We start from the raw sequence: 17,323 nt of genomic DNA, 5'->3' as shown, positions 1-17,323 counted from the left end.
TGAGACAAAATAAAGTGTCGATGGCTGAGAGATTCCAAACAGAGTCGAGAGATTATCCTGGAGGTTATTCTTAGGCATTAAATGGACATCACCTGTTCAGTTAAGGTGTAATGGAGAGGCTGGAGGGAACCTCCTGAAAATGTGGAGCTGTGCTTCAGTGGCCATGTTTCTTGAAGATAATTGTATGAGGATATGGCTGTCACAGTGTGACTGTGTGGTTGTGAGAGCCTTGTGTCTGATGCTCCTTTTGTCTACCTTATTGATGGACAAGTAAAACATATGGATTAAAAATAAATAAATAATAGGGGGAACAAATGTTTAAATGAATTAAGTAGATTGAAATGTTGGTGATCGGTGAAGGGGGGTAAGGGGGATGGTTTGCATGAATTTTTTCTGTTTTCTTTTTATTGCTTTTTCTGAATTGATGCAGATGTTCTAAAAAATGATCATGATGATGAATAAAAGAAATAAAAATAAATAAAATAAATTTAAAAAGCCATGGAACTGCACAACCCAACAGTGAACCCTAAATTAAACCATATACTATGGTTAATGGTACAATTATTTATAATGTGCTTTCATCAATTTTTAACAAATGTTCTGCTCCAATGCAAGGTGTTGGTGAAAGAACAGTATATGGGACCCTATATTTTAAGTATGATTTTTTATAAACCCATAATTTCTCTGAAAAAAAAAAAGGAAAGCAAGAAAAAGCTCAGGGGAAGGTGGCACAGCAAGTAGACAGGAGGGCTGATCTTGAAGGTGGGCACAAGGGGAGCCCCAGGCCTAGACAGGGGAGAGGACCCCTATGGCAGCCTTGCTGGGCCAGCTCTAACCCCCAGAGATAGGCCTCTAAGCCAGGGACTGGCTAGGATTGTGGGCATGCAGAGCCTGTTGGGAAAAGTGATTCTTTATGAGTTAGCCATGTGTTATTGAAACTAATAATTTGACAGTGAAGAGAACAGCAAATACTATACCCATTTTCCAGATGAAACCTTGTTAAGTGTATTGTGTGGAATACAATGTGAAGGCTGAAGTACTAACTACCAGATTTGCTTAGAAAATTAACAGAATGTTAGTACTTAAAGGATCCTTAGAAGCCACTTTGTCCACCTCCAACATTGTACAAATGGGGAAACTGAGGCCCAGAGGTGAAGTGGCTTTATTATGGCCACACGGTGAGTTGGCAGCAGTCAGAACCAGAACAGAGGCAGCCTGGCTTCCAGAAAAAATGCTTTCCCCATAGATGGATTGTGGATATGTGGTTTTCATTTCTGTGTATTAGGAGGAGAGAGAGAAAAGGAATTGGTGATAATGTAGTCATACATTACAACTAAAGTATGTGCCAGGATTTCCAATGGAGTCAGAAGTGAAGAATTCCAGTAATCAGAGTAAGAGCTGTGTCACATACCCTTCTGTATTAGTTAAGGTTCTCTAGAGAAACAGAATCAACAGGGAACACTTGCAAATATAAAATTTATGAAAGTGTCTCACGTGACCGTAGGAATGCAGAGTCCAAAATCCACAGGGCAGGCTGCGAAGCTGATGACTCCAATGGATGGCCTGGATGAACTCCACAGGAGAGGCTCACCAGCCAAAGCAGGAATGGAACCTGTCTCCTCTGAGTCCTCCTTAAAAGGCTTCCCATGATTGGATTTAGTATCACTAATTGCAGAAGACACTCCCCTTTGGCTGATTACAAATGGAATCAGCTGTGGATGTAGCTGACGTGATCATGACCTAATCCTATGAAATGTCCTCATTGCAACAGACAGGCCAGCGCTTGCCCAATCAGATGAACAGGTACCACAACTTGGCCAAGTTGACACCTGTCCCTAACCATGACAGTCCACCCCTTGTCAACTTGGCACATATATATATATATATATATCACCTTAGACCATACTTAATTTCCAAATGAAAACAAATAAGCACACATTTTTTCTTTTACCTGACAATACTCAACTGTCCTGCATATAACTGGAAACACATTAAATCTCTCCAGAATAGCGTGCAAATCCTTGGGCAACATTCATTCTTAAACTTGATATCTTAAAACTTAAATAGTATAACACAAACAAAACAGCATTACAGTCCTCGTTTCTGTAACTGATCACGTGGTCGAAGTTCATATTTATCACTACCTTCTTCCACTACCCATTCCATGTTCCCTTTTCCCTCAGCAAGCACTTCAGCTGGCCGTGGTTCTTTGCCTGGTGGGGTGACCCAAACCTTCATTCCTGAAGTCTCAGAGCCATTAGTGGTCCTGCCTGTTTGTGTTGTTGCAGTTTTCCATTGATTTTAATCACAGGGCATGGTAGTACTAATAGACGCCCCAGGGGATCTCCTATATTCCAAGAAAACTCTTCTTTACCTCCATTATGTAGTTGCAGTCCTACTTCCTTCTGATAGTCAGGGTCAATTACCCCAGACAATAATGTAATCCCCTTCTTGGTGTGTTGATCCAGAGGCATAAGTAGCCCAAAGTGGCCAGGTGGCAATCTTAACTTCCAGTTCACTGGTGTCACTGTTGTTTCTCCTGGAAAAAGCATACCCCATTTTGGAACTAAAACCTGTAGACCAGCAGAACTCAGGGTAGCAGGGACAGGAAGCAAAAATTTTCCTAGTGGATCACTAGGAGTAATAGTGAGTGGCACCACACGCATTTCCACCCCTTGGTTCCTGGACCCATGGATCCTGGCTATGGGAGAAACAGCACCATACAGTGGACGCTGATTCAGAGCATACACAGCTTCCTGGAGAACATTACCCCAGCCTTTCAAGTTTTTGCCACCTAGTTGGCACCGTAATTGAGTTTTCAAAAGGCCATTCCACTGTTCTATCAATCCAGCAGCTTCTGGATGATGGGGAACATGGTAAGACCAGAGAATTCCATGAGCATGTGCCCATTCCCGCACTTCATTTGCTGTGAAGTGTGTTCCTTGATCTGAAGCAATACTATGTGGAATACCATGACGATGGATAAGGCATTCTGTAAGCCCATGGATAGTAGTTTTGGCAGAAGCATTGCATGCATGGAAAGCAAACCCATATCCAGAGTATGTGTCTATTCCAGTTAGAACAAATCGCTGCCCCTTTCATGAAGGGAGTGGTCCAATGTAATCAACCTGCCACCATGTAGCTGGCTGGTCACCTCGGGGAATGGTGTCATATTGGGGGCTGAATGTGGGTCTCTGCTGCTGGCAGATTGGGCACTCAGCAGTGGCTGTAGCCAGGTCAGCCTTGGTGAGTGGAAGTCCATGTTGCTGAGCCCATGCATAACCTCCATCCCTACCACCATGACCACTTTGTTCATGAGCCCATTGGGCAATAACAGGAGTTGCTGGGGAAAGAGGCTGACTGGTATCCATAGAACGGGTCATCTTATCCACTTGATTATTAAAATCTTCCTCTGCTGAAGTCACCCTCTGGTGTGCATTCACATGGGACACAAATATTTTCATGTTTTTAGCCCACTCAGAAAGGTCTATCCACATACTTCTTCCCCAGACCTCTTTGTCACCAATTTTCCAATTATGGTCTTTCCAAGTCCCTGACCATCCAGCCAAACCATTAGCAACAGCCCATGAGTCAGTATACAAACGCACCTCTGGCCAGTTTTCCTTCCAAGCAAAATTAACAACCAGGTGCACTGCTCGAAGTTCTGCCCACTGGGAGGATTTCCCCTCACCACTGTCCTTCAAGGACACCCCAGAAAGGGGTTGTAATGCTGCAGCTGTCCACTTTCGGGTGGTACCTGCATATCGTGCTGAACCATCTGTAAACCAGGCCCAAGTTTTCTCTTCCTTAGTCAATTCACTGTAAGGAACTCCCCAAGAGGCCATAGCTCTGGTCTGGGAAAGAGAAGGTAATGTGGCAGCAGGAGTGGAAACCATGGGCATTTGTGCGACTTCTTCATGTAACTTACTTGTGCCTTCAGGACCTGCTCTGGCTCTATCTCGTATATACCATTTCCACTTTACAATAGAGTGCTGCTGTGCACGCCCAACTTTATGGCTTGGTGGGTCAGACAACACCCAACTCATGATAGGCAACTCAGGTCTCATGGTAACTTGGTGGCCTATGGTTAAGCGTTCAGTCTCTACTAAGGCCCAGTAGCAGGCCAAAAGCTGTTTCTCAAAAGGAGAGTAGTTATCTGCAGCAGATGGTAAGGCTTTGCTCCAAAATCCTAAGGGTCTGCGTTGTGATTCTCCTATAGGGGCCTGCCAAAGGCTCCAGACAGCATCTCTATTTGCCACTGACACTTCCAGCACCATTGGATCTGCTGGATCATATGGCCCAAGTGGCAGAGCAGCTTGCACAGCAGCCTGGACCTGTCACAGAGCCTCCTCTTGCTCAGGTCCCCACTCAAAATTAGCAGCTTTTCTGGTCACTCGATAAATGGGCCGGAGTAGCACACCCAAATGAGGAATATGTTGTCGCCAAACCCAAAAAGACCAACTAGGCGTTGTGCCTCTTTTTTGGATGTGGGAGGGGCCAGATGCAGCAATTTATCCTTCACCTTAGAAGGGATATCTCGACATGCCCCACACCACTGGACACCTAAAAATTTTACTGAGGTGGAAGGCCCCTGTATTTTTGTTGGATTTATCTCCCATCCTCTGACACGCAAATGCCTTACCAGTAAATCTAGAGTAGTTGCTACTTCTTGCTCACTAGGTCCAATCAACATGATATCATCAATATAATGGACCAGTGTGATGTCTTGTGGGAGGGAGAAACGATCAAGGTCTCTGCGAACAAGATTATGACATAGGGCTGGAGAGTTGATATACCCCTGAGGTAGGACAGTGAAAGTATATTGCTGACCTTGCCAGCTGAAAGCAAACTGTTTCTGGTGGTCCTTACTAATAGCTATTGAGAAAAAAGCATTTGCCAGATCAATAGCTGCATACCAGGTACCAGGGGATGTATTGATTTGCTCAAGCAATGATACTACATCTGGAACAGCAGCTGCAATTGGAGTTACCACCTGGTAGAGTTTACGATAATCCACTGTCATTCTCCAAGACCCATCTGTTTTCTGCACAGGCCAAATAGGAGAGTTGAACAGGGATGTGGTGGGAATCACCACCCCTGCATCTTTCAAGTCCTTAAGAGTGGCAGTAATCTCTGCAACCCCTCCAGGAATACGGTATTGCTTTTGATTTACTATTTTGCTTGGTAGGGGCAGTTCTAGTGGCTTCCACTTGGCCTTTCCCACCATAATAGCCCTCACTGCATGAGTCAGAGAACCAACGTGGGGATTCTGCCAGTTGCTCAGTATGTCTATGCCAATTATACATTCCGGAACTGGGGAAATAACTACAGGATGGGTCTGGGGGCCCACTGGACCCACTGTGAGACAGACCTGAGCTAAAACTCCATTGATCACCTGGCCTCCATAAGCCCCCACTCTGACTGGTGGTCCAGAGTGACGTTTTGGGTCCCCTGGAATTAATGTCACTTCTGAACCAGTGTCTAATAATCCCCGAAATATCTGATCATTTCCTTTTCCCCAATGCACAGTTACCCTGGTAAAAGGCCGTCGGTCTCCTTGGGGAAGACTTAGAGGAAGGTTAACAGTATAAATTTGTGGCAGTGTAACAGGTTTCTTCCCCATAGGGACCTGGCCTCCCCTTCATTCAAGGGACTCAGGGTCTGTAAACTGTTTCAAGTCTGGAAATTTGTTAAGGGGCCGTGACTCTGTGTTTTTGTAATTCAGGTTAGACTTCTGTTCCCTTGACCTAGAACTCTTTTGTTTATACAGCTCCAACAAGAATTTAGTAGACTGCCTTTCTATTGTATTTCTAGGCACCCCATGATTTACTAGCCAATGCCACAAATCTCTGCGTGTCGTATAATTTTGATGCCTCCTTTGAGTTTGTTGTCTATTATAATACCCACGTCTAGCCTGTCTTTGGTGATTAAGTGCTGTCACCTGGCTTCTGCCAACTCGGGATCCTGTCATCCCCATTGTGTTTAAGGATTCCAGCTCAGTGACAGCAGTTCCCACAGTAATATCTGACCTACAGAGAAGTGCAACCACAGAGCTCTTGAGGGATGATGGTGCTAGTCTCACAAATTTATTTCTCACTGTTCTGGTAAAAGGTGCATCCTCTGGGCATTCCTGGGGTGTAAGAGCAGGCTTTGCATGATAAATCCACTCTAACATCCCAATCTCTCTAAGCCTCTGGATCCCCTCATCTACATTATACCAGGGCAGTTCTGGCATTTCAACCTCAGATGATGTTGGCCACCTTTTGATCCATGTTTCAACCAACCACCCAAACAAGCTGTTAACACCTTTTCTAACTGCTCTAGCTATAACATTGAATGCAGAATCTCTGCTTAGTGGGCCCATATCAATAAATTCAGCCTGATCCAGCCTTATATTCCTCCCACCATTATCCCACACTCTTAAAATCCATTGCCACACATATTCCCCTGATTTCTGTCTATATAAATTGGAAACTCACACAGTTCTTTTGGAGTATAACATACCTCCTCATGTGTGATACTTTGTACCTCACCTTTAGGGGCCTGTTGGGACTTTAGTCTAGTTATAGGTCTAGAAGAAATGAGGGGTGGTGGGGGTGGGTCATGAAAAGAATTAGAAATATCTTCCATGCCATTTGCTTCAGGGCTTTCATTTGCAGTTTCATCTGGTGAAACAGGATTAATAACTCTAGGGCTAATCCCTTCAGGAGGAGGTTGGGTGGCCAATTCCTCAAGGCAGGCTGGAGGTGGGGCAGCTATGTCCTCAGGGCAGACTATTACAGGGTTATCTAAAGAAGGCTCAGCATGGTCTAGGGTTTCAACCACACCCCCAACATCATTATCAATCCATATGTCACCATCCCATTTTTCAGGGTCCCACTCCTTTCCAATCAATGCCCTCACTTTAATGGCAGACACTATGCAAGACTGAGATTTCAGTTTACGTTGTAAAGTTGCTACTCTAACAATAAGATTCTGAGTCTGATTTTCAGAGATCTCAAGTCTACGGCTACAGGAAATAAAATTTTCCTTCAGGATACTCATAGAAACCTCTACATCTTTCAGACGGCACTTAAGCTTCTTGTTTGAAGCCTTAAGCCCATCCCTTTCATGCTTTAATGTAGACAGTGTATCTAACAACAACCAACCAACATCTCTATAACTCTTATTTCTACAAAACTCTGTAAAGGTGTCAAAAACATTATCCCCCAGAGTCTGGCTTCGTACAAGCGAAGCATTAGGAGAATCGAATGATGATATTTTGACTATCTCCTTTGCCAACTCAGTCCATGGATTGGGAGTGTCATTCTGATTACGGGAATCAGAGTCCTTAGTGTCTCTGAGCCCAGTCAGAGTAGAAAACCATTCATAAAAACCCATTTTTAAGATTCTGTTCCTTAAGAACCACTCCTGGTACCAAGATGTATTAGTTAGGGTTCTCTAGAGAAACAGAATCAACAGGGAACACTTGCAAATATAAAATTTATGAAAGTGTCTCACGTGACCGTAGGAATGCAGAGTCCAAAATCCACAGGACAGGCTGCGAAGCTGATGACTCCAGTGGATGGCCTGGATGAACTCCACAGGAGAGGCTCACCAGCCAAAGCAGAAATGGAACCTGTCTCCTCTGAGTCCTCCTTAAAAGGCTTCCCATGATTGTATTTAGTATCACTAATTGCAGAAGACACTCCCCTTTGGCTGATTACAAACGGAATCAGCTGTGGATGTAGCTGACGTGATCATGACCTAATCCTATGAAATGTCCTCATTGCAACAGACAGGCCAGAGCTTGCCCAATCAGATGAACAGGTACCACAACTTGGCCAAGTTGACACCTGTCCCTAACCATGACACCTTCCTTATTCCTGAGCTCTTTGATCCTTTTCTGTATTGCACTGAGCATTGTTTAAATGCTACAGACCTCCTCATCCAAATAACCCCAGTCCTGTGATCTTGACCTAAGTCCTAGGCTGTAACAAAGCAAGTCTAGTGACTTTCTACTTCTTTTGCTGAATCCCAATGTCATTTCAGACATTTTAACTTTCTCCATGTGATTCTTTTGCCTGAAAATTAGAACCATTTCATTTGCCTACTTCAGAACAAAACAAATTTTGCTATATTATCTGTAAAGTTCTTAGGCGGAAGATTCTATGAGCAGCTAGTATCATTACTTAACCTTATTAATATTGATGGCAATTCTATGGCAAAATTATAGTTATTAAGTATGTGTTTCCACCTGTGCTAGTTTTAAATTGCTATGTACCCCAGAAAAGCCATGTTCTTTTCCTAATCCAATCTTGTGGGGACAGACCTATTGTTTAGGGTGGAAAAAAATTTTTTTTCATGGGCAGGCACCGGGAAACGAACCAGGGTCTCTGGCATGGCAGGCGAGAACTCTGCCTGCTGAGTCACAGTGGCCTGCCCTAGGGTGGAAACTTTGGATTGTTCCCATGGAGACATGACACACCTCATTGTGGGTGTGACCTTTTGATTAGATAGAGATTTGACTTTGCCCATTCAGGGTGGGTCTCGATTAGTTTACTGGAGCCTTTAAAATGGGAAACATTTTAGAGAAAGCTTCAGAGCTGACACAACTGCAGACACCAACATTTGGAGATGCTTGCAGTGCTAACAGAGAGAGCAGATGCCTAAACACGGATGCTGGGAGATTCAGAGGCCAACAGACATCACCCTGTGCCTTCCCATGAGATGCTAAGCCAGCCAGAACCCAGAGTTCTGCCCTGGAGAAGCTAAGTGAAGGCCCTCAGACACTTAGAAAGGAAGCTGCTGGAATCAGAAGGTGGGAACAAGGATCAGCAGACACCAGCCATATGCCTTCTCATCTGACAGATATTGGCCTTTCTTTGGTCTCAAAGTATCTTTCTTTGGATGCCTTAGTCTGCGTATTTTTAAGGCCTTAAACTGTAAACTTGTAACTTAGTAAATCTCCTTTATTAAAACCATTCCGTTTCTAGTATTTTGCATTCTGGCAGCTTTAGCAAACTAAAACACCACCATCACATCATTATTATCATAATTACAAAAATTTGATGAATTGAGGGATTATATAATCTTGCTTTATCTTGTGGCCAGATAATCTTTTATCTTCCGGCAAATTAGAGAAGACCTTTCTTCTCTGTAATGGTAAGCTGAAATTCTAAGTGAGATAGGAGCGCAGACCCCATGGTCTTGTTTTTCTGAGCCCTCTGAGAACGGCCAGGTGGGGACTTCTGAAGAAACTTCTCTTTAAGACTATCTGGGCCACAGTGGCTCAGTGGCAAAGTTCTTGCCTGCCATGCTGGAGACCCAGGTTCAATTCCCAGAGCCTGCCCATATCAAAAAAAAAAAACAATTAAAAGACTACTCTGAAGGCCTTTTCTTCAGCGAGTTTTTCCAAATCATGATTTGAGCTTAACAATCATATTTGGTAGAGCTTTGCTTTCAAATCAAGTAGCCTAAAAAATGACTTCTTTGCATTCCAGTGATAGTCTCTATTTTTAGTTCAGAAGTAATCTAAAACCTTTGACATATTTATGATTCTGCCTGTTTCTTTCATGTAAAGCATTCCCTTCAAAGGCAGGTGATCCATCTCTAGGTTGGCTTCAGAGTGACAGTTGGATGAAATTTGACTTTCTTTCCCTTTTCCCCTTTTAGGTTAATTAGGGCTGCACTCTCAGTCATTCTAGCTCTGATAACTCATCGAAAGACATCATTTAAAAAATATTAAAAGGAATCTATAGTTGTTTAGTAATTGGGTAATTGAGCATCTTTGCTGTTTTCTGGGAAAATATATGAAAGAAAATGGAAGGACAGATATAAGTCAAATAAGACCAAGTTCCCCATATAATTTTTTATGGTCTTAAAGCACTCTACTTAACCTTTCAATTCCTTCCAGATTTCTTGTAAAATTGGTTAATTAATGGTGTACTCTAGCCGTATTTGGCTTAGAATATCTGAAACCTACAAATCAGTTGTGCCAGTTTGAAACTGTTTTGTAGCCCAAAAAAGCCAAGATCTTTAGACCTGATTCAATGTTGTAGGGTGAGATCTTTTTGATTAAGTTGTTTCCATGGAGATGTGACCTACCCAGTTGTGGATGGGGCTTTCTGATTAGGTGGTTTCCAAGGAGATATGTCTCTGCCCATTCAAGGTGGATCATAACAGATTTTCTGGAGTCCTTTGAGAGGGGACCATTTTGGAAAAAGCTGAATCAGTAGAGACACACATTTGGAAATGCAGAAGCCCTAGCAGGCGCCAGGAGCTGAGGGAGCTGGCAGAAGCTAGACAGGAGCCAGAAGTGACATAGACATTTGGAGATGCTTAGAGTGCCAAAGGAGATGCTTAGAGTACTGACAGAGAGAGCAGATGCCTAGACATGGATGTTTGGAGATGCCGGGCCCAGCAGATGTCGCCATGTGCCTCCTTCCCAGGAGATGCTAAGCAACCCAGAAGCCAGAAGGATCCACAGGGGCTGAGAAGCTGTTGAAACCAGAAGCAAAAGGCCCAGGAGATGCCAGCCAGGTGCCTTGTCAACCAATTGAGGTGTTCCAGAAGCCATTGTTCTCTCTTGAGTCAAGTTATCTTTCACTGGATGCCTTAGTTTGGACATTTTTATGGCCTTAGAATTGTAAACCTGTGACTTCATAAATACCCTTTATAAAAGCTGTTCCATTTTGCTATATTGCATTCTGGCAACTTGAGCAAACTAAAACACCAGTGGTTCTCAAATTCCAGGATTGTAGTTAACTAGTGTTCTATGAGAAACAACATGTTCCGGTACTGAAAACTTTTTCCCAATTCACAGGGAATTTAAGTTAATGAATGGAATGCTCAATTTTAAGTCCTTCTCTAAAAAACATTCCTAAATCTTTGGCTTCATTGCATCTATCAGAACCTAGTGGAAAATGTCATTTTGTGCAACCTAGAATTTTCTATTTAGTTATTGTAAGTACTTCCAGAATTATATATAGCTTCCAGGTTCTCTATTATCCAAAACAGTTAGAGAATCACTGTTATTGTTGCACAAAGTCTATTTCACAGATTCTCTATAAATTTCTGATATCCTACCTCCTGAGAAGTTTTCATTTTTCTTAAATGAAGGCAAATTCTGTGGGGAATGATGTGAAGGTAAATATATCATACCACTTCCCAACATTATCAACTCTTTTCTCTTTTCCAGATTTTTTCCATATTTTCCTTCCTCCTCTCTTTAATAATCACTATCATTAATTGTACCAACCAATTTGCCAGTCCTCACATCAACTCTGTAGATGAAAAAAATAAAGACTCAAATAAGTAACTTACCCAAGGACACATAAGTAATAAGTGGCAGAGTCGAGAGGGTGAAATCCTCCTCCCTTCAAAGACTTAGACTTCCTAGGGCACTCTGCTGCTTCCTCCTTTTCCTCTTCTACCACATGCTTTCCCCTGCCTTCCCTCTTTTTTTTTTTTTTTTTTTTGGCATGGGCAGTCTCTGGGAATCCAACCCAATTCTCCAGCACAGCAGGCAAGAATTCTGCCACTGAGCCACCAGTGCATTGACCCCCTGCCTTCCCTTTGGAACGCACTCCTTCCCCTTCTCTTCTGCCTATACTGTGGGCTTGTCAATGGAGCCACTGACTTTGCTTAGTCCTCCTAATAACACTAAGACCTAGAAAGTGCCTAACGCCATATCAGGTATATATCATTTCACTTCTTTTTCTTTTTGTCATTTTTCTTTTCTTTTCTTAACTTGCCTTTCTTTTCAAGTTCGCCTACTAATGACTGCATTTTTTTTTAATTATTCTATCATTTGCTCCTGTGTCTATATACATCTTCCTTGGTTACCATTGGATGGAACTCTATTGTCTTTTAACTTCCAGAGAAATTGTATCCAAGACTCCATCCACACACGGCATTAGGCTAGGTGAGTGAGAGAGCATACCAAGGCTGGGCAGTGGCAGGGAGGTAGGATAGCTGAAGTAGAGATTTGGCCACAACTTGCAAACATTACATTTTTTAGTTATTTTAAATAATTGGGAAATTGGGTTGTCAGATTCATTCACTATGTCAGTCTCAACTGTCTCAAACCCACCGTCACCCCCAGGCTGGGGACATTTGGCAGTGACTGAAGATATTTTTGGTTGTTACAACTAGGCTGAGGGAGGTGCTATGGACTTTTAGTGGGCAGAGACCATGGCTGCTGCTAAATATCCTAAATATTCTAAACATCAGGAAACCCACCCCTCTCTCCAATAAGGGATTATCCAGCCCAAAAGGACAATAATGCTGGGTTTGAGAAACTGCAGTATATCAAATTATTTAATTTAATATTGATTAATTGCCTAGTATTGAGCATAAAAAGATACACACTAAGGAAAACTGCCTTATAATAATGTGATAACATAAAATCCGGCTAGCATTTTCCATCCTAAAATTTTAATAAGTTGCTAATCCAGGATATAAAATTTCAAATGCTTGAGTGGAGCTTGCATATGTATAGATCCTAGTAAAAATATCATTTTAGAAATGTAACTTAGCATATAATATTTTGCCAATAAGTATCTATTTTAAAAGCAATAAAATATTAGCATGGCTAATACAACTTTCTTTGCATTTGAAAGGTGCTCTGCATTTGTCCCTGCCTATTTCCCTCTGGATGGCTTTGTTAGACTAACATATATTTCAACCTTAGTCCCTATACATGTATCTTTTGAGGTAGTGCTGCAAGCCCTAAAGGGTGCTTTCCAACGTTGACTAAGAATATTCCATGGCTAGCCCAGTTGCATAGCAAATGACACTAATAATATAAACAAAATTAACTCCCAATCTGCCCATTTTCCTCCTAAGTAGGAAACACCTAATTTGGTCATCTGCTTCCTGGTTCATGGGTTTAGTATAGAAATTATTTCCTAAACTCCTTGCTTTCTTTCACAAAGCAGGCCTTTAACAGGTAGAAGGTGTTGAAATGAGAATCCTTTGGAGGTGTTCAGACACCGCCCAGGTTTCCTAAGAGGCACAGCGATGCCAGAGACGTGGCCGCTGCCTGTCGTTCTCAATCAGTCTCTGAAAGGCCAGGAAGGCGGGCCATGGAAGTGTGCCCTAGGCAGGCACTGTCAGACTTGCATTCAGATTCGTGTGTTTAAATTATGTTTATTTAGCGTATGTACACATGAAACAGAAATCGTCCTCTGATCCCACCCAGAAAACAGGCACAAAGCCGAGGTTTGTGTGGAAGGGAGGGGTCCCGGTCAGGAGTGCGCTGAGCTGGCTATCGCCCCCTGCTGGCCGTAGACTGAGCATGCACCGAATAGCCAAAGGTCTGCTTGATACTTTCGAAGTAGCTCCGCTGCCAGCCCTTCCCGACACAGCTCAGTCTCTCCATTCTTGTCAGTTCAGGGTAATGGTGGCACAGGGTTTGAAGATCAGTGTCCCTCTGTCACCAGTCCCCTGCCCTTTGTGCATCTTCAGTGTTGAGCCGTGAAAATTGCTGTTCATCATTAGAGTCCTGAAATTCTTTCTTAATCGTCAAGAAAAGACTAAATTCTGGCTTAGTCTATCCAACTATTTGTTCTGTTTATAGTTTGTCATAAAAATGACTTCCTGCACATAGATATGATTTACCTTCAGCCCTCCTAACTGATCAAAGCTCTACTTAAAGATCTGTATTTCTCTGTTCCAGGACCTGGGAAGAAGGCAAGGTGCTCATCTTTGATGACTCTTTTGAGCACGAGGTGTGGCAGGACGCTTCCTCTTTCCGACTGATATTCATCGTGGATGTGTGGCATCCTGAACTGACCCCCCAGCAGAGGCGCACCCTTCCTGCAATTTAGCATCTTGCAGGACGCCCTAGAGAGAGGCTCCCTTTCTGGTTCCATCTCCTTGGAAGCAGGGATAGACATTTGAACTCTCATGGCTCTTAATTTCTTCACCTGCAGCCTGAAAAATTCTAAGCCTCCTGCTAGGGTTAGAAGACCCTAAAGGAAGATTTGTCTAGCTCCAATTCATCTAGAAAATATCCTGCTTATTTCATCGATGGCGGCACCGAACAGATACATATATTTGAGTTGAATGTATGATCGCTTTTACCTTGCCAGCCAAAGATACTTTATTTTCACCTAGAATAGGTCTAGATCAGAGTACTATAAGAATATATGTAGAAACTGTGAATGGAGAGGTTTAGTTTGTAAATTTTCTATGCAGTTATATTTTTCTACAATAACTGGGCTATTTTGTCATCACGTACCACTACTTTTTGTTGTTGGTTTTAATGATAAGCTCTGTGACATCTGCACTTCCAGCTGTGTAGTGGTAACATTCCCATGAGCTCAGATTTTCCTCTTTTTATCCTTTTTAGTAAAAGATACTCATATGAAAGAAGCTATTTTAATTTCCTAATATGAAAAGATGTAATTATGCCAGTGTCTGTGAACTGGATTAAGCCGTACCCACTGAGTCTATTTTGCTTTTTTGTCATCAGTGAGAGCAGGCGTCTTAATTAATTTCTCCCCTTACCATGCTAACGGTCGGAAATAGTGGCAAAAGCTTATTTCTCTCTAAGAGGAACTTTTTACCATAAAGAAGGACATGGAATCATTTTATATTGAGTGATGAACTGTCACATGTGTTGTTGTTTTTTTAATGCCAAGTATTAAGGCTTGGGGAAAAAAAAGTAAACTTTCCCAAATATTTCCTCTCAGGATTAGGTAGATACGCAACTAACTGCTAAGGCATCTGGCTCCTGAGCTCTTGGCTACCTGTCAGACAGGATTGGGAATCCAGCGTGTCTTTGCTTACTGTAGATCCATGTGAATGGCAAAAACATGGCCCTTTGGTCCTTGAGAGGATTCCCCTCATAATTTTATATAAACATTAAGAATGGCAAAGTGGAAGGTCAGTAAGAAGCTTTGTCCTGGGTGTAGGAGGTCAGATGTGCTTTACTCTTTTGGAGAATTTGGAAGACTCTTCTAGCAACCTGGCCTGAGGAAGTTCTGCCATTTAAACATTAAATGACACTTTGAAATAGCAATTATTGTCCACAGTTTTGTTTTAATATTACCCACAACATTGAAATAACATTTGAAAAACGATCTCGCCTACTCATTCCAAAGTTGATCAAGTCATTAATTTAGTAAAGTATTAATGCATTGAATTTTACCTTTTTTTAAATGAAAGCTAATCAAAATGTTAGCTTTAAGGATGTAATGCTATTCATGCACGAAATTCTAAGCTGGTGTGAACATAAATGATGAAGAAATGGCACATAGTTTATGAAATGTCATTCACAGATAGAGAAAACACTTGTGCTTTCTTTTCCATCCAGCTACAAAGGAGGAGGTTTTCTTTCTCTCATTTGAAAGACAGTTATTTAAGATTGAAATTATTTATTGGGTAACCTTAAGGACCCTTGCTTCCAGTAGAAGAGTCTGCAAAATATTTGTCCTGTTCCCTTCCATTTTGCCAATGCTCAAAAACCCCACTAAAATAAAGAAAGAGGCGTGGGAGGAAAAATATCAAAGTTAATTACCAAAATCCAGAAGAAAAAGCAAACTCCTGAAAAAATAAAAAGGTATTTATGTCCTTCAGTATTTATTGAACAAAGGAAAATGACTGGATGGAGGACATTACAATCCAATGCTCATGAAGTAACATTCATGTTGCTTCTTGAATTTGGTTCTTGTATGCATATCGCATATGCAGAAAGAAAATTCAGACAGAAATTGTAATGGCTGAACCGTCATCATACATTCATTTACAGAAATCATGGGATAGAGTAAAAATGAGCTCTTATTAGCTTAGCAAATATAATGTAGTATTGAAAATCGGGTCACTACAGTCAGATTCTAAATCGTACCAATTGAAAAGCCAGAATTATTATTATTACTGTTGAAAAGTGGTGGCAATAATTCTTGGATTATAAACCCAAATAATGAAATAGATTTCCTACTTTATTTTGGCTCCTCTTTCTTCCCTACATCATGGAATCTAAGACAAATACTTTCATGATTTATTTCAATATTACTATCTTGTGATTTGAAGTGTCTATACAGAATAAATTGGTTTTACGTGTACTATGATGCAATTGCTTAAGAAGTATGTTTAATTCTGCTTCAATTTTATTTCATTAAGAGTGTATTGGAATATAAAAATTACTTGTTATTATTCTCTACCAGTAGAAAAAAATCACAACATTTGATTCATTGAAGAAGAGATGTGATAAGTGGTCACAATGAGCAATATCATCTATCAGGGGTGATTATGACCAGGTGAATCACCTCTCTTTCCTCTGACTTATTCAGCTAACAACTTAACCCTCCCAAATGCTTAAAATGTAAAATCATATTTTCCATTTGAAATTGAACTCTTCATATGAATAAATGCCCCATCATGCGGATGGCTCGGGGACTAAGAGATATCTAAAAATATACAACCAGTTTGGGGAATCATGGCACAAGAAAGGATATCATATCCTATGACGTCGGTTTATTTTCTATCTACTTCCCCTTGAATGGGTAGTTGGGGATGCCATTTTTAAAGAAATAAAAATGATCTTTGGCATTTCATCTTGCATTCTTAGCCTTCTCTTGTTTTCAGGACTTGCATACTTAAGCCATTCCTTCAAAAGTAAGGGTTTTCCTCCACGACTGAATCTCTACCCTCTCAGCAACACCTTTAACTGATTGCAGGGGGCTGGGGGTTAAATGATTTGGTAGAGTACTTTTTCGCTGTAGTGACCCAAGTGAGGCAACTTGAATGGATTCATTAATCACTGACACGTGGTTTCAGTGCGCTTCCCCTCTCTCCTCAGATGTGCACCAGCCTAATGGGCTCTGGGGCTGCCTGTGGGAAATAACACTATTAAGATGAAATAATCATATTTCAAATGGGTGTTTCTTCTTTTAACATCAGCTCATTCTAGTCAGCTGGTGGCCTGCTAAAGGATGTGATGTCAAATTCACTTGGGCAGGATATCACAATAAGCTGACTTTGCAAATAACCAGAGTTATGAGAACATACTCTTAGGCAGAACAATTGGATGCTGGTGATGAGGTCAAAGAAAAATATTCACTCAGAATGGAAATAACTAGAAATACTCTTGTCCCAGGGCTTTGCTCTATGTTGAGCTTGACAACTACGTCTGCACAGTTTAACTCTGATATATCTACTACAAATGCATTTAGTCTTAATTTGCAAAAACTGGAGAGGGTCCCTTGTGTGCTGCCTCAGGGAAATCCTTGTCCTAATGCATGTGTGCATTGGATTTAGTTTTTCTTTCTTCAATCCACTTAATACCATAAATACAGGGAGAGAGGGAATTGTGTTTACATCAATGCCTTGCATGATC

At 41.6% G+C, this 17,323-nt stretch overlaps 1 protein-coding gene across 8 annotated transcripts in view; it reads left to right on the top strand.

Annotated features, from left to right (window-relative positions):
* The window catches only part of ASPH (aspartate beta-hydroxylase), a 272,195-nt gene extending 256,145 nt beyond the window's left edge, over positions 1 to 16,050 (top strand). For all 8 annotated transcript variants that reach the window (XM_077166854.1, XM_077166851.1, XM_077166849.1 and 5 more), the window contains one exon: positions 13,661 to 16,050. In XM_077166854.1, coding sequence (XP_077022969.1) covers positions 13,661 to 13,811 — 151 coding nt within the window. In that variant the 3' untranslated portion in view covers positions 13,812 to 16,050. The remainder of the gene's footprint in view (positions 1 to 13,660) is intronic.
* Positions 16,051 to 17,323: the final 1,273 nt, after the last annotated feature.

The sequence above is a fragment of the Tamandua tetradactyla genome, chromosome 6 (genome assembly GCF_023851605.1).
Source record: "Tamandua tetradactyla isolate mTamTet1 chromosome 6, mTamTet1.pri, whole genome shotgun sequence".
NCBI lineage: Eukaryota > Metazoa > Chordata > Mammalia > Pilosa > Myrmecophagidae > Tamandua > Tamandua tetradactyla.
Note: the sequence above shows the minus strand (reverse complement) of the source record. Positions and strands in the feature narration are given on the sequence as shown.